The sequence below is a fragment of the Anomaloglossus baeobatrachus genome, chromosome 1 (genome assembly GCF_048569485.1).
Source record: "Anomaloglossus baeobatrachus isolate aAnoBae1 chromosome 1, aAnoBae1.hap1, whole genome shotgun sequence".
Classification (NCBI taxonomy): Eukaryota; Metazoa; Chordata; class Amphibia; order Anura; family Aromobatidae; genus Anomaloglossus; species Anomaloglossus baeobatrachus.
The window spans coordinates 891,454,301-891,476,954 of record NC_134353.1 but is presented as its reverse complement, the minus strand read 5'-3'; the positions used below and the strand labels follow the sequence as shown (position 1 = coordinate 891,476,954).

Sequence of the window (22,654 nt, the reverse complement as noted above, 5' to 3'; positions counted from 1 at the left end):
ATCAGCTTCAAGTCCCCTAGTGGAACTAGTAAAATCAATAAAAAGTGAAAAAAAAAGTTATGAAAGATATAAAAAAATAAACACAATAATAAAAAAACAACATAAATGTTCAAATCACCCTATTTTTGAAAATAAAAAAATACACATTTGTTATCGTCACGTTCATAAATGCCCGATCATTCAAAATATAAAATAAATTAATCTGATCGGTAAAGGGCCTAGAGAGAAAAAAAACACCAGAATTTTTTATTGGTCACCGCAACATTACATTAAAATGCAATAAGAGACGATCAATACATCACATCTACACAAAAATGGTATAATTAAAAACATCAATTCAAGATGGAAAAAATAAGGCATCACTGAGCCCCAGATCCGAAAAATGAGAACGCTACGGGTGTCAGAAAATGGCGACAAGAGTGCGATTCTTTTTATTTTCACAAAATTCTTAAATATAAATAAAACTATCCATGTTTGGTATCTACAGACTCGTACTGCCCTGGAAAGTCAGAATGCCAGGTCACTTTTACCATATACTGAACATAGTAAATTTAAAAAAAAACAAAACGTGCAATTATACATTTTTTACAATTTCACCGCACTTGGATTTTTTTCCCGTTCTCTAGTACAATATGTGGCAAAATGAATGATGTCATTCAGAACTACAACTCGTCCCGGGGAAAGGGGGGGGGGGGGGGAGAAAGCCCTCATATTGACAGAAAAATAAAAAAAAAAAGTTATGGCAAGAGAGGAAAACATGAAAACGAACAATGGAAAATCGCCAAGGGGTGAAGGGGTTAAAAACTCTAAAAGCTCCGAAGAGTGACAGATTCCCTTTAACTATAGACATTGCTGCATATCAATAGTCTGATTTAGTAAAATGTAGCAATCCGACAATGCCCTCTAGTGTGGAAAAGGTTTATTGTTTTTACTGTAAAAAAAAAGAAACACAAAAACATATAATTATACATGACTATACGGGAACTGTCAGTGCTTTTTGTTCTTTTTGCCCCTGTCTCGTTTGCTTTCTAATGGGCTTATCCACCACAGCAGATGATTTTGTAAAAACTAAACCAAAAACCTATTCTTGTGCAGTGTATGACCCTTTTTTAGTTTAATGAAGCCTGAAGGCCCTGTCACACACAGAGATAAATCTGTGGTAGATCTGCGGCAGATCTGTGACAGATCTGTGATTGCAGTGAAATTGTGGACAATCAGTGCCAGGTTTGTGGCTGTGTACAAATGGAACAATATGTCCATGATTTCACTGCAACCACAGATCTGCCAAAGATTTATCTCTGTGTGTGACGGGGCCTTAGGGATACTTTGCACACTACGACATCGCACGTGCGATGCCGAGCGCGATAGTCCCCGCCCCCGTCGCAGCTGCGATATCTTGTGATAGCTGCCGTAGCGAATATTATCACTACGGCAGCTTCACATGCACTCACCTGCCCTGCGACGTCGCTCTGGCCGGCGACCCGCCTCCTTCCTAATGGGGCGGGTCGTGCGGCATCACAGTGACGTCATACGGCAGGCGGCCAATACAAGTGGAGGGCCCTATCCAGCCGAAATTAGCATGAAGCACCAGGGAACAGCAAAATCATTGGTGCATGCCCTCATCAACCTCCTGCTCTGTGGCCTCCCTTCTAACACTTTTGCACCCCTCCAATCTATCCTAAACTCTGCGGCCCAGTAATCCACCTCTCCCCTCGCTATTCCCCAGCCTCGCCTCTCTGCTAATCCCTTCACTGGTTTCCAATTGCCAAAAGACTCCAGTTCAAAACACTAACCATGACATACAAAGCCATCCACAACCTGTCTCCTCCTTACGTCTGTGACCTAGTCTCCCGGTACCTACCTGCACGCAACCTCAGATCCTCACAAGATCTCCTCCTCTACTACTCTTCCCACAATCGCATACAAGATTTCTCCCCCAAACTCTGGAACGCTCTACCCCAGCATATCAGACTCTCACCTACTGTGGAAAGCTTCAAAAGGAACCTGAAGACCCATCTCTTCCAACAAACCTACATCCTGCAACAACCCTCAGACCAGTACACCACTGCGCAACCAGCTCTGTCCTCACATATTGTACCATCACCCATTCCCTGTAGACTGTGAGCCATCACAGGCAGGGTCCTCTCTCCTCCTATAGACTGAGCCCTCACGGGCAGGGTCCTCTCTTCTCCTGTACCATTTTTTTTGTACGGTTCATGATTGTTGTACTTCTCTATGTATACCCTTTTGACTTGCAAAGCGCCATGAATAAATGGCGCTATAATAATAATCGTGCATCAGCAGCATAGGATCAACTTGATGTTTTCAAATAAAGGGACTGTCAGCACCAAATGACTGCTCAAACCAAGCACCAAACCATGCCCAGTGCACCATGGCCAAACCTTTAAATGCACCTTCCAACCTGATTGTTTTCCATCTATCTCCACACTTTTCTGGCTCTATGAAGCCAGAGCTGTCAATCAAAGAGGAGGAAAGAGTAGTGAGAGGAAAAAACAAGCAGGTGGGAAGGTGCATTTAAAGGGACTGTCAGCAGAGAAAGACTGTGCAAACAAAGTGACTCATTGCGGAGCCAAATACTTAAATGCACCTTCCCACTGACTTGTTTTCCCTCTGTCTCCACAATGAATGCTGTCATTCAAAAGTACAACTCATACAGCAAAAAAAAAAAAAAAAAGTTATGGCTCTTGGAAGAAGGGGAGGAAAAACCGCCTAGTCACGAAGGGGTTGATGACTGCATGACTTTGCCAGAAGTCCCAGCAGGTGGATGTATTGATTCTCGGCGGTCTCAAACTTGAATAACTTGGTACTGCATAAGCTTTGCTGCTCCCTTGTCCATTAGGATGCAAGTCAGTGACAAGGTCTCTAAAGCGCAGCAGAATATGTTGGCGCTATATAAGAAGAATAGGAAACAAATGATCACATTTACCATCCATGGGAGAGGTCGCACTGTTCTCTATGTCTCCTGTGGTCTCGCAGTATCACCTACTGCTAGCTTATAAATTTGGTAAACCCCCTATAAAGCAGAAGAATGAGAAACTCAAAAGGATTTTGCCAGCTGCCTCCAAAACCAAGGGCATCACCCTCCTTTGCACCTTAGCTGACAAATTGAAGGACTTCGGCAGTAGGATGCCATGTTTAACCTTAATTTTGGTAAGACATCATTTTGTAGGGAATCGGTCACTAGCTTTTTGCCATCTAATCTGAGAGCAGCATAATGTAGAGGCAGAGATCCGGATTCCAGCGATATGTCACTTACTGGGCTGCTTAATGTAGTTTTGATAAAATCACTATTTAAATCAGCAGTAGATTATCATTACAGGACTACTTGGGGTGCTGCAGGTAGTCCAGCATAGTCATGACCTTTATATAATTGCTAGATCTGCAGCAGAAAAACATTGCTGTCATTTTGATAAAATCAAACAGCTCAGTACGTCACACATCGCTGGAATCAGGGTCTCTGTCTCTACATTATCTCAAATGAGGGAGCAAAAACCTGGAGACAGATTCCCTTTAATGCTTTATAGGCAACTAGAGGATGTTTCTTGAATAATCACAAAAGCTCCAACATTACAGAAAGACATTTGCTTTCTTATATCAAAATGCACAAATCTCAAGACGGTAAAAATCTGATGTTTCATTTTATTTCCTGAAGAGTAAACATCTGAATATAAATATGTACATATGAAATGACTAAGAAGGTTTATTCTTTTCTTTGAGGCCATGGAGCTACGCCGGAGCGTTGAGGAAAAAGCGAACTAGCTGTCTAAACACATCATCATTAAATCCTTTGATGTCGTCTTTTTCCACCGTTTCATAAAGAGGAGCACTTTCAGTTCCCCAACAAATGTTCTTCCGATTCGGGTCTTTGTCTGAATCCGCGGCCAGAGCCAAAGTATTCAGCTGGTAGCAGAAAAATGAAAAATGCCTCCCGTCAGAAATAACACCTTGTGAGACAAAAGGCCGCGTGACATCTGCCTGACTCCAGAAGCCTGCGGGACAATGAAAGAAAAGGGGTTAGGAGTACAAAAAAAAAAGCCGCTCGCTCTGGGCGATTTTTATTAGGTCTGCAATGCAGCACACAGCCATTGTGGGAGACTATCCGTGCACATGAATCATGGAGGAACTCTCGATAAGAAGGCTTCAGACGGCACATACCACTAACAACCACCACAGCTGTGTAACCGGACCTACATGGCTCTGTATTACAAAGCCAACAGAATAGAAGTGGCCCAATACGTCCTCCAGTTAAAGACGTTTACACTACCAAGGTGATCCCTTTTCTTTTATCCTAACTCTTCCTAACTAAACACTTTCCTAATATACAGTGGAACCTCGATTTACGAGTAACCCAGTTTGCGAGTATTTCGCTTAACGAGCAAAGCTTGCTGTAAATTTGTAACTCAGTTTCTGAGCAAGCTTTGCTGTACGAGCAAATACTCACCGCACACACTTCCGGTTCCGTACATCCACCGCACTCTGACCCGCTCTTACAGTCCACACAAACACGCACACACAAACACGCACACATATTATGCTCACCTTACCTTCCGGTTCTTCTAGTTTGCCGCTACAGAATGTGTATCGGTAACCATCGCGACGAAGAAGGAACCTCCGCTGACAGCCACTACTCAAAGGCAGCACGCTGACCGATCAGAGGCAAGGGGCTCCTGCCTTTGACGTCAGCGCTCTGGCAGCGGAAGTCCCGGCATTGGTCACGATGGTTACCCAATACACATCCTGTACAGGCGGACTACAAGAACCAGGAGGCCGGCGAGGAAGAAGGGAATTTTGTTTACTTACCGTAAATTCCTTTTCTTCTAGCTCCAATTGGGAGACCCAGACAATTGGGTGTATAGCTTCTGCCTCCGGAGGCCACACAAAGTATTACACTTAAAAGTGTAAACCCCTCCCCTCTGCCTATACACCCCCCCGTGCATCACGGGCTCCTCAGTTTTGGTGCAAAAGCAGGAAGGAGGAAACTTATAAATTGGTCTAAGGTAAATTCAATCCGAAGGATGTTCGGAGAACTGAAAACCATGAACCAAGAACAATTCAACATGAACAACATGTGTACACAAAAGAACAACAGCCCGAAGGGAACAGGGGCGGGTGCTGGGTCTCCCAATTGGAGCTAGAAGAAAAGGAATTTACGGTAAGTAAACAAAATTCCCTTCTTCTTTGTCGCTCCATTGGGAGACCCAGACAATTGGGACGTCCAAAAGCAATCCCTGGGTGGGTAAAAGAATACCTCGGTAAAAGAGCCGAAAACGGCCCCTTCCTACAGGTGGGCCACTGCCGCCTGAAGGACTCGCCTACCTAGGCTGGCATCTGCCGAAGCATAGGCATGCACCTGATAGTGTTTTGTGAAAGTGTGCAGACTCGACCAAGTAGCCGCCTGACACACCTGCTGAGCCGTAGCCTGGTGCCGCAATGCCCAGGACGCACCCACGGCTCTGGTAGAATGGGCTTTCAGCCCTGAAGGAACCGGAAGCCCAGAAGAACGGTATGCTTCAAGAATTGGTTCCTTAATCCACCGAGCCAAGGTTGACTTGGAAGCCTGCGACCCTTTACGCTGGCCAGCGACAAGGACAAAGAGCGCATCTGAGCGGCGCAGGGGCGCCGTACGAGAAATGTAGAGCCTGAGTGCTCTCACAAGATCTAACAAGTGCAAATCCTTTTCACATTGGTGAACTGGATGAGGACAAAAAGAAGGTAAGGAGATATCCTGATTGAGATGAAAAGGGGATACCACCTTAGGTAGAAAGTCCGGAACCGGACGCAGAACTACCTTGTCCTGGTGAAAAACCAGGAAAGGGGCTTTGCATGACAGCGCTGCTAGCTCAGACACTCTCCGAAGTGATGTGACTGCCACTAGGAAGACCACTTTCTGCGAAAGGCGTGAAAGAGAAATATCCCTCATTGGCTCGAAAGGTGGTTTCTGAAGAGCCGTTAGCACCCTGTTCAGATCCCAGGGTTCTAGCGGACGCTTGTAAGGAGGGACTATGTGGCAAACCCCCTGCAGGAACGTGCGTACCTGCGGAAGTCTGGCTAGACGCTTTTGAAAAAACACTGAAAGCGCCGATACTTGTCCCTTAAGGGAGCCGAGAGATAAACCCTTTTCCAGTCCGGATTGAAGGAAGGACAGAAAGGTGGGCAAGGCAAATGGCCAGGGAGAAAAACCCTGATCAGAGCACCAGGATAAGAAGATCTTCCACGTCCTGTGGTAGATCTTGGCGGACGTTGGTTTCCTGGCCTGTCTCATAGTGGCAATGACCTCTTGAGATAACCCTGAAGACGCTAGGATCCAGGACTCAATGGCCACACAGTCAGGTTGAGGGCCGCAGAATTCAGATGGAAAAATGGCCCTTGAGACAGCAAGTCTGGTCGGTCTGGTAGTGCCCACGGTTGACCCACCGTGAGGTGCCACAGATCCGGGTACCACGACCTCCTCGGCCAGTCTGGAGCGACGAGGATGGCGCGGCGGCAGTCGGACCTGATCTTGCGTAACACTCTGGGCAGCAGTGCCAGAGGAGGAAATACATAAGGCAGTTGAAACTGCGACCAATCCTGAACTAATGCGTCTGCCGCCAGAGCTCTGTGATCTTGAGACCGTGCCATGAATGCCGGGACCTTGTTGTTGTGCCGGGACGCCATTAGGTCGACGTCCGGCTTCCCCCAGCGGCAACAGATCTCCTGAAACACGTCCGGGTGAAGAGACCATTCCCCTGCGTCCATGCCCTGGCGACTGAGAAAGTCTGCTTCCCAGTTTTCTACGCCTGGGATGTGAACTGCGGAGATGGTGGAGGCTGTGGCTTCCACCCACATCAGAATCCGCCGAACTTCCTGGAAGGCTTGCCGACTGCGTGTGCCGCCTTGGTGGTTGATGTATGCCACCGCCGTGGCGTTGTCCGACTGAATTCGGATCTGCCTGCCCTCCAGCCACGGCTGGAATGCTTTTAGGGCTAGATACACTGCCCTTATCTCCAGAACATTGATCTGAAGTGAGGACTCTGTCTGAGTCCAGGTTCCCTGAGCCCTGTGGTGGAGGAAGACCGCTCCCCACCCTGACAGACTCGCGTCCGTCGTGACCACAGCCCAGGATGGGGGCAGGAATGATTTTCCCTTCGACAAGGAAGTGGGAAGAAGCCACCACTGAAGGGAGGCCTTGGTCGCCCGAGAAAGGGAGACGTTCCTGTCGAGGGACGTCGACTTCCTGTCCCATTTGTGGAGAATGTCCCATTGAAGAGGACGCAGATGAAACTGCGCAAATGGCACTGCCTCCATTGCTGCCACCATCTTCCCTAGGAAGTGCATGAGGCGCCTCAGGGGGTGCGATTGGTCTCGAAGGAGAGATTGCACCCCTGTCCGTAGTGAATGCTGTTTGTCCAGCGGAAGTTTCACTATCGCTGAGAGAGTATGAAACTCCATCCCAAGATATGTCAGCGATTGAGTCGGTGTCAATTTTGACTTTGGGAAATTGATGATCCACCCGAATCTCTGGAGAGTCTCCAGAGCAATGTTCAGGCTGTGTTGGCATGCCACCTGAGAGGGTGCCTTGACAAGAAGGTCGTCTAAGTAAGGGATCACCGAGTGTCCCTGAGAGTGTAGGACTGCTACTACTGTTGCCATGACCTTGGTGAAGACCCGTGGGGCTGTCGCCAGGCCGAAAGGCAGTGCCACGAACTGAAGATGTTCGTCCCCAATGGCGAACCGCAGGAAGCGCTGATGCTCTGGTGCAATCGGCACGTGGAGATAAGCGTCTCTGATGTCGATTGATGCTAGGAAGTCCCCTTGGGACATCGAGGCGATGACGGAGCGGAGAGATTCCATCCGGAACCGCCTGGTTTTCACGTGTTTGTTGAGCAGTTTGAGGTCCAGAACGGGACGGAAAGATCCGTCCTTTTTTGGCACTACAAACAAGTTGGAGTAAAAACCGTGACCCCATTGCTGAAGGGGAACCGGAATCACTACTCCCTCTGCCTTCAGAGTGCTCACCGCCTGAAGCAGAGCATCGGCTCGCTCGGGGGGCGGAGATGTTCTGAAGAAACGAGTCGGAGGACGAGAGCTGAACTCTATCCTGTAACCGTGAGACAGAATGTCTCTCACCCATCGGTCTTGGACATGTGGCAACCAGGCGTCGCAAAAGCGGGAGAGCCTGCCACCGACCGAGGATGCGGGATGGGGGATGCCGAAAGTCATGAGGAGGCCGCTTTGGGAGCGGTTCCTCCGGCGGTCTTTTTAGGACGTGACTTAGACCGCCATGAATCAGAGTTCCTCTGACCCTTCTGTGGCCTGTTGGGTGAAGAGAATTGAGACCTGGCCGAGGTCCGAAAGGACCGAAACCTCGATTGTACCTTCCGTTGTTGAGGTTTGTTTGGTCTGGACTGGGGTAAGGACGAGTCCTTTCCCTTGGATTGTTTAATGATTTCATCCAATCGCTCGCCAAACAGACGGTCGCCAGAAAATGGCAAACCGGTTAAGAACTTTTTGGAAGCAGAGTCTGCCTTCCATTCACGTAGCCACATGGCCCTGCGGACTGCCACTGAGTTGGCGGATGCTACCGCCGTACGGCTCGCAGAGTCCAGGACGGCGTTCATGGCGTAGGACGCAAACGCCGATGCCTGAGAGGTTAAGGACACAACCTGCGGAGTAGAGGCACGTGTGACTGCATTAATCTCAGACTGACAAGCTGAGATAGCCTGGAGTGCCCAGACGGCTGCGAATGCCGGAGCAAAGGACGCGCCTATGGCTTCATAGATGGATTTCAACCAGAGCTCTATCTGCCTGTCAGTGGCATTCTTGAGTGATGCCCCATCTTCCACTGCAACTATGGATCTAGCCGCCAGTCTAGAGACTGGAGGATCCACCTTGGGACACTGAGCCCAACGCTTGACTACGTCAGGGGGGAAGGGGTAACGTGTGTCATTAAGGCGCTTAGTGAAGCGCTTATCCGGACAAGCTCGGTGTTTCTCGACTGTATCTCTGAAGTCTGAGTGATCAAAGAACGCACTTCGTGTGCGCTTGGGAAATCTAAAACGGAATTTCTCCTGCTGAGAAGCTGACTCCTCAATCGGAGGAGCTGGAGGAGAGAGTTCTAACACCTGATTGATGGACGCTATAAGGTCGTTTACTATAGCGTCCCCCTCAGGTGTATCAAGGTTGAGAGCAGTGTCAGGATCAGAGCCCTGATCTGCCACGTCCGCTTCATCCTCTATAGAGTCCTCATGCTGAGACCCTGAACAGTGAGATGAAGTCGATGGGAGCTCCCAGCGAGCCCGCTTAGCCGGTCTGGGACTGCGGTCAATGTCGGAGTCCTCACCGTGGGACCCATGAGTCACCTCAGGAGCACTTTGCTGCTCCAACCGAGGGGGGCCTGGGGGCAATGATTCAACAGTGCCCAGGGCCTGTGTTACCGGTCTGGACTGCAAAGCTTCTAGTATCTTAGCAGACCATCTATTCATAGACTCAGAAAGTTTGTCAGCAAATACTGCAAACTCTGTCCCTGTCACCTGGACAGTGGCAGCAGGTTGTTCCACCGGGGCCGAGGGTCCCACCAGTGGTAGAGGCTCCGGCTGAGTGAGTGTCACGGGGGCCGAGCATTGCACACAATGAGGGTAGGTGGAACCTGCAGGCAGCATAGCCGTACATGAACTACAGGTTGCAAAGTAAGCCTGTGCCTTGGCACCCTTGCTTTTTGCGGACGACATGCTGTTGTGTCCTATAGCGATCAGTGAGGGTATATAGCCAAAGTAAAAGTGCGGCCGTTCAATGTAACTGTATGCAATATAAACATATAATATACACTTCGGCACCCAGGGGGGCCAGCACCCAGTAACAGGTGCGGCTTACCGACCGCTTTCAGCGGTTGTGTGACTACCAGATTCCCTTGTCTGAGCCTCCCAGAGCTTGTGGAGCTCGTCCCTGAGGTTCTCCACCGGCAGAAGTGCTGATAGCAATGGCTGCCGGCGTTCTGAGAGGAGGAGGGAGCCGTGGGCGTGCCTCAGAAAGTGCGGGAATCTGGTGCCCACGGTGCTCAGTGAGAGGGGAGGAGGATACAAAGTATGCTCCAGCCCTCAGCTCTGACGTGCAGTGCAGCGTCCCGCCCTTGCCCCTGACTGGCAGGCTCGGGGGCGGGAGAATGCGGTTTAGGCCGCAAAAGCCGGGGAGTATAGTTATAAGTGCGGCCGGGAAACAAGCGCGGTCAGCGCGGTAGTCCCGGCGCACAAACACACCCAGCAGCTGCTGCAGCGTCCCTTACACAGGCGCTCTATGCGCCGTCCCCAAGGGGACACAGAGTACCTCAGAGGAGCAGGGCCCTGTCCCTGACGATACCCGGTCTCCTGTCCAGCAGATTCCCTCAGGGGCTGTGGAAGGAGCACGGTCCCAGTGCTTGGTGACCGGTTAGGATCCCACTTCACCCAGAGCCCCTAAGGGATGGGGAAGGAAAACGACATGTGGCTCCTGCCTGTGTACCCGCAATGGGTACCTCAACCTTAACAACACCGCCGACCAGAGTGGGGTGAGAAGGGAGCATGCCGGGGGCCTTGTTATGGGCCCTCTTTTCTTCCATCCGATAAAGTCAGCAGCTGCTGCTGACTAAATTGTGGAGCTATGCGTGCATGTGTGCCTCCTTCAACACAAAGCATAAAAACTGAGGAGCCCGTGATGCACGGGGGGGGTGTATAGGCAGAGGGGAGGGGTTAACACTTTTAAGTGTAATACTTTGTGTGGCCTCCGGAGGCAGAAGCTATACACCCAATTGTCTGGGTCTCCCAATGGAGCGACAAAGAAACAGAAGGTAAGGTGAGCATAGTGTGTGTGTGTGTGTGTGATGACACAATAGAGGACCTGAATGGAACATTTAACAAGTTGTGGAATGACTTGTTTGCATTGCAATGATTTCCTATGGGAAATCTTGCTTTGCTAGACGAGTAACTTGGTTAACAAGCACAGTCCCAGAACGGATTGTTCTCGTTAATCAATGTTCCACTGTACATTATTTCCGGATTATCAGACGCACTTTTTCCCCTCCCAAAACTGAGTGAGAAATGGGGGTGCGTCTTATAATCCGGATATGGCTTACTTGGGCGGCGATTGTCGAGAAGGTCACAGGATGCAGGGTTGGTGATACTGTGGGATCAGAGGAGGGGGTGCCACTGCAGTGGAGCAGCTCAGGAGAATCACAGGACGGAGGGATGAGGATATAGTGGCTGTGGCGCCATTGATCTGCCAGCGCGCTGCGGGCTCCATTGACGCGATGGACGTCAAGAAAAAGGCCGCAAAGGCCAATCCGCGCACACGCAGCCTCTGTAGCCATTTTTTTTTTTTTTTTTAAGTACATTGCGTCAACAGCTGGCAATTCAATGGAGCCCGCAGCTCACATTACGCCGACAAATCAATGCTGTCCGCCGCCGCGATACCCCAGATCCCGCAGTATCACTAACCCTCCTGAGCTACGACACCCCCTCCTCCTCCAAGCTCGCATCATCACCAACCCTCCGTCCACTGACCTGCGACACCCCCTCCTCCGAGCCCGCAGCATCACCGACCCTGTCTCCTGCAACCCTCCTGAGCCGCTCCACCACCGCCGCTGCCCCCTGGTGAGTCATTATAAGGCACACTAGGATTATAAGATGGACCCTCATTTTAACATTAAAAAAAATATTTTCCAATTTTCCTCCTCTAAATTTGGGATGTGTCTTATAAAACGAAAAATACGGTACTTCTGCTAATGACTACTCCTATAAGCTTATCTATAAGAGGCTCGTAAATACCTTTATTGTTCTAGCTTTTATCCTTCCGGTTCCAGACCGGAAATGGACTAACTGAGCAGGACACGTTACTAGTGGGGATGGATCTGCCTGTCTGTGAGTGACAGCAGTCTGGGCACACATACCTAGATCACACTTCACTCTCCTCTTAACCCCCACCAGTGACTTACCCTGCTCAGTTGGTCTGATTTTGGTCTGCAGCTGGAATGATCAAAGCTACAACCATAAAGGTATTTATAAGCTCTTAGAGCTAAGCTTACAGGAGCAGAGTAGATAGCAAGAGTATATTAGGAAAGTGTTAGTTAGGAAGAGTTAGGACAAAAAGAAAGGGGATCACATTAATAGTGGAAACCTCTAAGCTCCCATCATAATACTTTGTATTCTCTGCACTGTTCAATAATGTTTTTGGAAATCACAAAGAAAATCAGCACACATGCAGCCACCTAGGTTTTTGGTGACAAGACGTGGGCCACGATCAAGAGATAAAGTCAGGTCTCAAAGGTAAAATCTTCATCTATCACACATTTATAACATATCTTAAGTACCTGTCATAAATGCCCAACATGGAATCACCAGTATTAAACAATTGCGCTCACAAGTATACCCCACCTTGGTACATGGCCTGTGCGCCCGTCCAGGCAAAAAGACTTGCTATGGCATTTGCTCGCAGGAATACTTCTACATGGTCTTCTCGGTTCAGCTTTTTAAGCCTCTCCCTTAGGAACTTGTCCGGCACAAGGTGGAACTGTGTGTGGCCAAAGCTACAAGGGTCATCTAGCTTGGAACCTATAAAAAAAGGGCAGAGAATAAATTTTGCCTGGGTCAATGACCAAGAATGCTTTGTGGGTGAAGAATCCGCAAACCTCCAAGTACTTCTACAGGCCTTTTGCTTGCTTCACAGAATTTCAGCTTCTCCAGCAAAACAGCCAAAAGGTAATAAAGAACAGAGGCCATTATAGCCTCAGCAGGACCACATCAGTATAATAATAATAATAATAATAATATTTATTATTATTATTAATACTACAGGATTATTACTCATGCACAGGATGGATTATTCCAAAAGCTTACCTGAACCTGAGTTTACACTTAAGTTTAGAAGCAGTTTTTTTTTTGCAGTGGGACTTGGAAAGGGGAGCAGCGCCCTATGACTGTTGATTGGAATAGATTGCGGATGCCATGTTGCATTTGCAGAGCCACTTCGGTGCCAAAACAGGAGAAATCTCACACACACACACACACACACACACACACACACACACACACACACACACACACACACACACAGCCACACACAGCCACACACGTGACCCCATTTTAGAAATTACACCTCTCAAGAAAATAACCTAAGGGTGTATTGAACATTTTTGAACCCTCAGGTGCTTCTGAGTTTTAAAACATTGGGTCGTCATTAAAGGGAATCTGTCAGCAGGTTTTTGCGACTTTATCCGAGAGCAGCATGATGTAGGCAAAGAGATTCTGAAACTAACCATGTTTCTCTTAGATCACTGTGTGCAGCAGTTCTGACTATCTCAGAATTGAGTGCAGCAGAGCTGGGAGCTGTCCTCGCCCACACCAAGCTCACAATAGACATTGCGCATTGACTGTGAGGTGTCAATCACAGCAGGGGGCATGTCTGTCTGCTGTGCACAAGCAGAGGAGTCACACCAATGTTAATCACAGAGCAATAAACCCTAAAAGCCGCTTTACACGCTACGACATCGCTTTAGCGGGTCACGGTCACGGTTTGGGGTCACGGAATTCGTGACGCACATCTGGCCGCGTTAGCGATGTCATTGCGAGTGACACTTATGAGCGATTTTGAATCGTCGCAAAAACATTCAAAATCGCTAATCTGTGACATGAGGGTCCATTCCCAATTATCGTTGCTGCTACAGGTACGATGTTGTTCGTCGTTCCTGCGGCAGCACACATCACTGTGTGTGACACCGCAGGAACGAGGAACCTCACCTTACCTGCGTCCACCGGCAATGAGGAAGGAGGTGGGCGGGATGTTATGTCCCGCTCATCTCCGCCCCTCCGCTTCTATTGGGTGGCCGCTTAGTGACGTTGCTGTGACGCCGAACGAACCGCCCCCTTAGAAAGGAGGCGGTTCGCCGGTCACAGCGACGTCGCTAGGCAGGTAAGTAGTGTGACGGGTCCGCGTGATGTGCGCCACGGGCAGCGATTTGCCCGTGACGCACAAACGATGGGGGCGGGTACGCACGCTAGCGAGATCGCAGCATATAAAGCGGCCTTTAGATAAACAACAGGTCACACACATAAGAGAAGAGTTGAGGGCCCCCCTTTTATCACTGTCTTCTGTGCCCACTGCCAGTGTTTGTCATCAGATACACCCAGAAATGTAGTGAGCGGCTGCAGAGGTGATGATCAGTTACTGGAGCACAGTATAGGTGAAACTTCAGCGATGATTTTATGCCGCTCCTGGTTGTATCAGTGTAGAAAGGAGCGGCCACTGTCAGAACGATGCTTGTTCATAAGTGCGCACACAGAGGTTATGGTTCATGCGAGCTCACGTCAATCAAAATCAGGAAACTGCTCTATATGCAAAATTAGGGGAAGTAACGGTGCTCTGGGCTTTTGGTCACACCAAGAGTGCCCCAACACCCCCTCAATTGTATATAAAAAGTATTGAAAGTAATTACAGCAATTATTTACTGCTCATCTGTTAGTAGGGGGCGACTTCCCATACATAACTTTTTAAATATTTAATTTGCATTTTGAGGTGACAGACTTCCTTTAATAACTTTAGCCAAACTGTGCCCATATTCTGAATTCCAGGGTAGAATCTGTATTGTTACATTACTGGGAAAGGAGAGCAGTTGGTCCGGATAATATTCTCTGTAGAATGGAGAGGTTCTGCCTCCGGGTCCCTCCTTCCATCTACACAGAGTCTTACCAGTTCTAGCCGCCATCTCCTATCCCGGGAACGTAGCAGATTTTACCCTGGAAGTGAGATTTTTGACAATGATCAGTCCTGAAGGAGGGGAAAATCCCTTAGCGATCTCTGCTAGGAAATATTACACAGCTGCTTATTAATTTAGGAAATAAAAAACAACAGTTACTCATTATTTGCAGCTTCACATCCATGTTTTCCATCTATCTCTACTTCTATAAAGCCAGAGCGGTCAATCACAACTCAAAATAGAAGAGGGGTGGGGTAGATGAAGAGAGAAGGAAATCAAGTAGATGGGTGCAATTAAGAGGTTTAGCTACGGCTGCGGCGAGCCCCTGTATTTGACTCAGCCATTCTGACGACGATATCCGCATCTGTTCCTGAGAAAGCGCATGATCAATTTCCAATTCAGAGAATCTTTTTTGATTTTTAAAATGTCGGGAGGGTCTGAACGAGGGGGTTAATCACACCCTTAAGGCCCTGTCACACACACACACAGATAAATCTGCGGCAGATCTGTGGTTGCAGTGAAATTGTGGACAATCAGTGCCAGGTTTGTGGCTGTGTACAAATGGAACAATATGTCCATGATTTCACTGCAACCACAGATCTGCCAAAGATTTACCTCTGTGTGTGACGGGGCCTTTAACGATATTGAAATCTTGAGGGGGACCAGTTAGATTAGATTAGACTCGTTAAAGGGAACCTGTCAAATGTAATAGTCACCCAGAACCATGAGCAGTTCTGGGTGTATATTGCTAATCCCTGCCTAACCGTCCCTGTATACGCCAGCATAGATAAAGGGAGCTTTAGAAACAGTATTTCTAAAGACCTCATATCTTATGCTAATGAGCGTGAGGACTAGTCCCCAGTGCGTTAGTTCCCCCGGCTAGTTGGCTCCATGTTAGTATGTCCCTGTGGGTCTGCGAACATGCTAATGAATGTGCAGCGTCAGAGGATGATCTCACTCACCTCTCCGCTGGATTTTGGCTCAGTGCGCATGACCCCGGAGTTTGGGTCAGGCGCACTGTGAATCCAGGTGTACGCGTCCTGGCTTCAAACTCATGTAATGCGCATGACCGGAACTCCGTAAACCCATGTGCACTGAGCTGAGAAACAGGAGTCAGACGCGGTGGCAGAGGAGAGGTGAGTGAGATCATCTGATGCTGCGTATTCAATAATAATAATAATAATAATAATAATAATAATCTTTATTTCTATAGCGCCAACATATTCCGCAGCGCTTTACAATTCAGGAGGATCATAAGCAAACAACAGTTATAGAAAATACAATGTCTTTAGGAGGAGAAAAAAAAAAAAAAAAAAAGAGACAACCCTGCTCGTGGGAGCTTACAATCTACAATGCGATGAAGGAGGGGCGGGGGGGGTGTTTGACAAGGTACAAGTGCTAATTTACAATGACAATCCAGCCAACTCAAGGACATGGGGGATAGATAATGGCTTCCTGGACCAGTCAGCCAGAACTTTGAGATGCATTTGGGTGCCATGGAGTTTGATGTGGGGTTATGTTCTTAGAAGGCGTGGAGGGACTATGTGAATTTAGTTCGGCTAGGGAGTGTGATAGGCCGCCCTAAAAAGATGTGTTTTTTAGGGTGCGTCTGAAGCTGAGTAAGTTGTGATTCGCCCTAGCTTCTTGGGGTAGAGCATTCCAAAGGATTGGTGCAGCTCGGAAGAAGTCTTGGATCTGGGAGTGGGAGGTTCGAATTAGTGTGGATGTTAGTCGAAAGTCATTTGCAGAGCGTAGAGAACGGGTAGGATGATAGACAGAGAGGAGGGTGGAGATGCAGGGGGGTGCGTCACTGTGGAGAGCTTTGTGGGTGAGAACAAGCAGTTTGAATTGGATCATGTGATATATGGGCAGCCAGTGCAATGACTGGCACAGAGCAGAGGCATCCGAGTAGTGGTGAGCCAGATACAGTCATATGAAAACGCTTGGGCACCCCTATTAATATTAACCTTTTTTCTTTATAACAATTTGGGTTTTTGCAACAGCTATTTCAGTTTCATATTTCTAATAGCTGATGGACTGAGTAATATTTCTGGATTGAAATTAGGGTTTTTTGTACTAACAGAAAATGTGCAATCCACATTTAAACAAAATTTGAGCGATGCAAAAGTATGGGCACCTCAACATAAAAGTGACATTAATATTTTGTAGATCCTCCTTTTGCAAAAAATAACAGCCTCTAGTCGCTTCCTGTAGCTTTTAATGAGTTCCTGGATCCTAGATGAAGGTATATTTGACCATTCCTGTTTACAAAACAATTCCAGTTCAGTTAAGTTTGATGGTCGCCGAGCATGGACAGCACGCTTCAAATCATCCCACAGATTTTCAATGATATTCAGGTCTGGGGACTGGGATGGCCATTCCAGAACATTGTAATTGTTCCTCTGCATGAATGCCTGAGTAGATTTGGAGCGGTGTTTTGGATCATTGTCTTGCTGAAATATCCATCCCCTGCGTAACTTCAACTTCGTCACTGATTCTTGCACATTATTGTCAAGAATCTTACCAAATTTGTCACCAAATTTTACTGTGGGTAGTAAGTGCTTTTCTTGGAATGCCGTGGTTTTTTTTGCCTCCATGCATAACGACTTTTTGTATGACCAAACAACTCAATCTTTGTTTCATCAGTCCACAGGACCTTCTTCCAAAATGTAACTGGCTTGTCCAAATGTGCTTTTGCATACCTCAGGCGACTCTGTTTGTGGCGTGCTTGCAGAAACGGCTTCTTTCGCATCACTCTCCCATACAGCTTCTCCTTGTGCAACGTACGCTGTATTGTTGACCGTAGCACATTGACACCATCTGCAGCAAGATGATGCTGCAGGTCTTTGGAGGTGGTCTGTGGATTGTCCTTGACTGTACTCACCATTCTTCTTCTCTGCCTTTCTGATATTTTTCTTGGCCTGCCACGTCTGGGCTTAACAAGAACTGTACCTGTGTTCTTCCATTTCCTTACTATGTTCCTCACAGTGGAAACTGACAATTTAAATCTCTGAGACAACTTTTTGTTTCCTTCCCCTGAACAACTATGTTGAATAATCTTTGTTTTCAGATCATTTGAGAGTTGTTTTGAGGAGCCCATGATGCCACTCTTCATAGGAGATTCAAATAGGAGAAAAACTTGCAAGTGGCCACCTTAAATACCTTTTCTCATGAATGGATACACCTGCCTATGAAGTTCATAGCTCAATGAGGTTACAAAACCAATTTAGTGCTTTAGTAAGTAGTTGGGAGTGTTCAAATCAAGAAATTGATAAGGGTGCCCAAACTTTTGCACCGGTCAAATTTTGTTTAAATGCAGATTGCACGTTTTCGGTTAGTACAATAAACCTCATTTCAATCCAGAAATATTACTGAGTCCATCAGTTATTAGATATATGAAACTGAAATAGCAGTTGCAAAAACCTGCCCTTGGTCCTGGGGGCATATTGGACCTGACAGGTTCACATTAAGTAAATCTATTTTTATTGTATGTGATATACTATACCCATTTTATTGTATATCATTTTTTTAAAAAAAATAGTACTTTGATAGGTTTTCATTAATAAGTATGACAGCTGTTTAGACCATGTGTAGTGAGAATCATGTACAAGAGTCATTTTTCTCTTACAATCTGTGGTTAGAAAAAGAACCAAACCGGTCCGAAATACGTTCTCCCCCCAGGTTTTTGCTCCCCCATCTGCGAGCATGATGATACAGAGACCCTGATTCCAGCGATGTGTCACTTACTGAGCTGTTTGCTCTCATTTTCATAAAAATCAATGTTTTCTGTTGCAAATCTAGCAGTTATACATAGGTCATGAATATGCTGGACTACCTGTAGTACACCAAGTAGTCCTGTAATGATACTCTACTGCTGATTAAACAGTGATTTTATCAAAACTACATTAAGCAGCCCAGTAAGTGACACATCGCTGGAATCAGGATCTCGGCCCCTACGTTATATTGCTCGCAGATTAGGTGGCAAAAACGTGTTGATAGATTCCCTTTAACAAATCATATTTTCAGGATTTTCTTAGTATTGCTCAGGTGAGAGGACTTGTGGCAATTTCACATTCATCGATGATAATTCCATCACCTCTGCTAATACCAAGGAAATCCTGGAAACATTTGTTGGGGTTTGGGCCATGAGGAATGAAGTTTGGAAAACACCGATTTATACCATACAGGGAAATACTACAATATTTTAGTATATCATGTAGACAGTGGTCTCCTTGTAAGCTTATACTTACAGCAAAGATGGCCAGAAGTTGTAAACCACCCAGAACAAAAACTAGTACTCTAGCAGGATGCAGCTAAACCCCCACTAAGTGGAGGCATCACAGGTGCAGGAGGAGCTAATCACACACACACTTCCAAAACATGGAGGGGCGATTGCTGGATGATAAAACTGTACATTGATGGCTTGCATAGAGCGCTGTTCACACATGCAGATGCACAGTCACAAGCCTGCAGCCTATTAGGTGATGCCCATACTATTAGATCAGGCGGGCTGCCAAGCTGTACACCATCTGTATACCATACAGGGACAGGAACTCTAATATGTAAGGCCTAACAAAAAGGGGCCTGGCTCTATCCTGTACAAAAAATATGAGTTTTTTTGTTGGTATTATGGCCATAAGACGTAAGCCTACAACCCTCGCCACGGGAACCTCATTCTTGTAGGTCCCTACACTAAATATAAAAATAGCAACAAAAAGAGGAATTAAAATCCTCCAAAAATTGTCAATTTACAATCTCCTTGTAAGAGGTAAGAAGAGGCTGCTCACACTGCTGTCCACCCTGACTCTTGTCCAAATCACAAAAATTGGTGTTTCCTACTATTAAAAGGGTGGTTCATGGGGGATCCGGTGACGTCACGTCAAGTTCCGGACACGTCACATCCCTGCGGCCGGCCCCAGTCTTCTTGACTCACTGGGCTGTGGGCGGTGTGTCACAGCAGATGGGCTGTGACAAGCGGTGAAACACTGACCACAGCCCATCACTTACGGACACTGCGGCCGGCCGTGGTGTCAGGAACTTGACGTGACGTCACTGGAACCCCGAGGTCACAAAGCGGGGAACAGCGGTCTGCGATAGCGCTTCTCACAAGCACTATTGTCAACACAAGGTACTTGAGAGAAACATTGTTTCTCAATAAAATATCGATCTAGACAAAAAAAAAAAATATGGGTGAACTACCCTTTTAACATTCTAGAACAAATTTCTGTCATTCTAACTAGACAGCCAAATTAATAGAGAAAATTATTCCAATTTGCTAATTAACAGTATTCAGGAATTTCCATTAGTTTATTTTTTTTGTTGGCAGTACAACCCCTGTAGAAAGTTTCCTTCTTTCTCTTCTGATTTACCTATGAATATATTGTTCTCATATTGTCTCTGGAACAGCGGTAACCGGCTCGGCTCGTATGGAACAACAGGGACCTCCTCAGGTACAACAAAGTCTAAAGGAACAAACTGAAACAAAAGATACAAAAACACATTACTAGGTAGCATTATTCTGCAAATCAGGTTTACAGGCATTGTGGAGGACACTGATGATGATGGCCCATCCTACAGAAAGGCATCAATGTCAAAGTCCTGGACGACCCCTTTAGGCCCCAAACTGTATTTATAATGTCCTACAAATCCGAGGACATGACAGAGGAGAGCTGGCAGATCAGGAGAAACATCCCAGAGGATGTGTATGAGGAGAATTGGGACCCGGATCTGCTAAAAATCAGTCCTCCTGAAATCAGATACTGAGAAACCGGTCTGAGGCACCACCGAACCAGGGGAGGGGGGGGCACTACACTGGAAAAAGGAGGCACAAATACATTGCGGGTCGTACATGTGAAAGCTTTTGATTGGTGAAGATCTGGCTCAGACTCACATTGATGAGTTCCCCTATTTCAGGGATCAGTGGAGCTTCCACCAATCAAAACATCAGAGACCCAATGTCAGTAAGGGGTTAAATAGCAGCGATCAGAGGCACTTGCATTTATCAATACCAGGCTGGTATAACTTATCACTACACAGTGGTCACACTTACTTCTTTCAGAGGTTGAGGTGCTCGGATCTGCACGAGGGGGACATCATCCACCTGAAATCTGATGGGGTCTATACAGCCTTTTCTGTGGCCCCGAGGAACCCTGGTCTCACCGTGCGTCCAATAAAAGTTAACCTGCGGCTTCACATCTGTGAGAAAAAGGCAACACGATTACTAGTATACTAAGGGAGAGAACGACAGGCGTGACGTATCTCATACCGACACCACGGGGGCCGCAGCGTGGGCTCCACACACTGCAGTATTATAGGGGTCTGACAGCAGGATCCCACTGATCCCGGGAACGCAGCAGATATCGAGCAGGAGCACCCCCGCTCCACTCATTCTCCATAGGACAGAGAGACCAGGGCTGCACAGGGCTCCCCCTCCCAAACAGGACACTCAGAGACCAATTCTTAGGAGCGCGGGGGGCGCAGGGTCACACACTAGTTATAGGTGATGACTTTGCACAACATTCAACTTTTTCTTGTTAAAAATGGGGGGAAAAAAACCCCAAAACTGTGGGGATTACATTCCAGGAAGGTGCAGCCTCAAATGCCCTCCCCCCAAGATGCTCTCGGGCACTCAGCACTCCTTCACAGCCCCTGGGAAACTGCCCCCCGCACCACCCCGCTGCCACCCTCCCCCCAGGAATCTGCACCCCCTTCTCCCCTGGAAAGCTGCTCCTTGCGGCCCCCCTTTCTCCATGAATATGCACCCCACTTACCGTTATGCTTCCTCTTCCCTGGGAAGCTGCTCCCTGCAACCCCCCAGTTATTTACATCCCCTCACTGGCACCACACAGCCTTACTGCCACCTCACTTTGATTCTGCACTCCTATCACCACCGCAGTGCCCCCCTCCCCCCAGGAAACTGCACCCCCTTCACCATCCCGCTGCCCCCCTCCTCCAGGGAATCTGCACCCCCTCACCACCCCGCTGCCCCCCTCCTCCAGGGAATCTGCACCCCCTCACCACCCCGCTGCCCCCCTCCTCCAGGGAATCTGCACCCCCTCAACCCCAGGGAATCTGCACCCCCTCACCCCCAGGGAATCTGCACCCCCTCACCACCCCGCTGCCCCCTCCCGCAGGAATCTACACCCCCCCTCCCCCCAGCTGTCCCCTCTACACCCCCCCCCCCAGGAATCTACACCCCCCCAGCTGTCCCCTTTACCCCCTCACCACCCCCTCCCCCAGGAATCTATACCCTTTACCCCCTCACCCTGGGAGGCTGTCCGCCCGGGAATCTGAACCCCCTTCCCCGCCCCTCCAGACCCCAGCTGTCACTCACCCAGGCTGCAGCGGGTCAGGGCCGGGTTGTACTGGGCGCAGTGGCTGCTGAGCACGGACACTGCGCTGCTCAGGAAGGGCCCGGCGGAGACCTCCTGGCTGCGGTACAGGAAGCGGCGCCCCCTGCTGGTGTAGTAGAGGTGCTGCAGGAGGGCCTCGCACAGCGCAGACTTCAGGCCGCTCAGCTGCTGCTCCCCCGGGCCGTCCGCACTCTCCCCGGGCAGGCCGCTCACGTACGCCGTCTTGGTGAAGTGCTGGTACCAGCGGTCCGCGCCCTGCGCCGCCGTCTGCGGATACACCACGTACTTCAGCCGCCGCAGGCCGGTGATCAGCTTCAGCTTGCAGGCGATGTCGGTCTGCGCGTGCACGCGGCTGTAGTGCCCCTCTATGCGCCGCCGCCTGGACGCTTTGCTCTTAGCAGTCATGGAGGCCACAACCGGCGGGTACAGGGAGGGGACGGCCGGGGGCGGCTCCGGGGGTCGCAGCAGCACGGCCGGCAAGTCTACATTGTGCTGCAGCTTCCCGAAGATCTTGCGCCCCGCCATCTTGCGCCCCGGCAACCAAGGACGCGACCTTCCGCAATGTGTTCTGAGTGGACAGCTG

At 48.4% G+C, this 22,654-nt stretch overlaps 1 protein-coding gene across 1 annotated transcript; it reads right to left on the bottom strand.

The window, feature by feature from the left end:
• Window positions 1-219: 219 nt before the first annotated feature.
• MRPS30 (mitochondrial ribosomal protein S30) lies at window positions 220-22,644 on the bottom strand. Its single transcript, XM_075326747.1, has 5 exons — window positions 22,053-22,644; window positions 20,769-20,914; window positions 20,089-20,194; window positions 12,402-12,578; window positions 220-4,010 (listed from the first exon to the last, which is right to left on the bottom strand). Exons 1-5 carry the CDS (start codon window positions 22,594-22,596, stop codon window positions 3,748-3,750), a joined length of 1,236 nt encoding a protein of 411 aa, XP_075182862.1. The 5' UTR covers window positions 22,597-22,644; the 3' UTR covers window positions 220-3,747.
• Window positions 22,645-22,654: the final 10 nt, after the last annotated feature.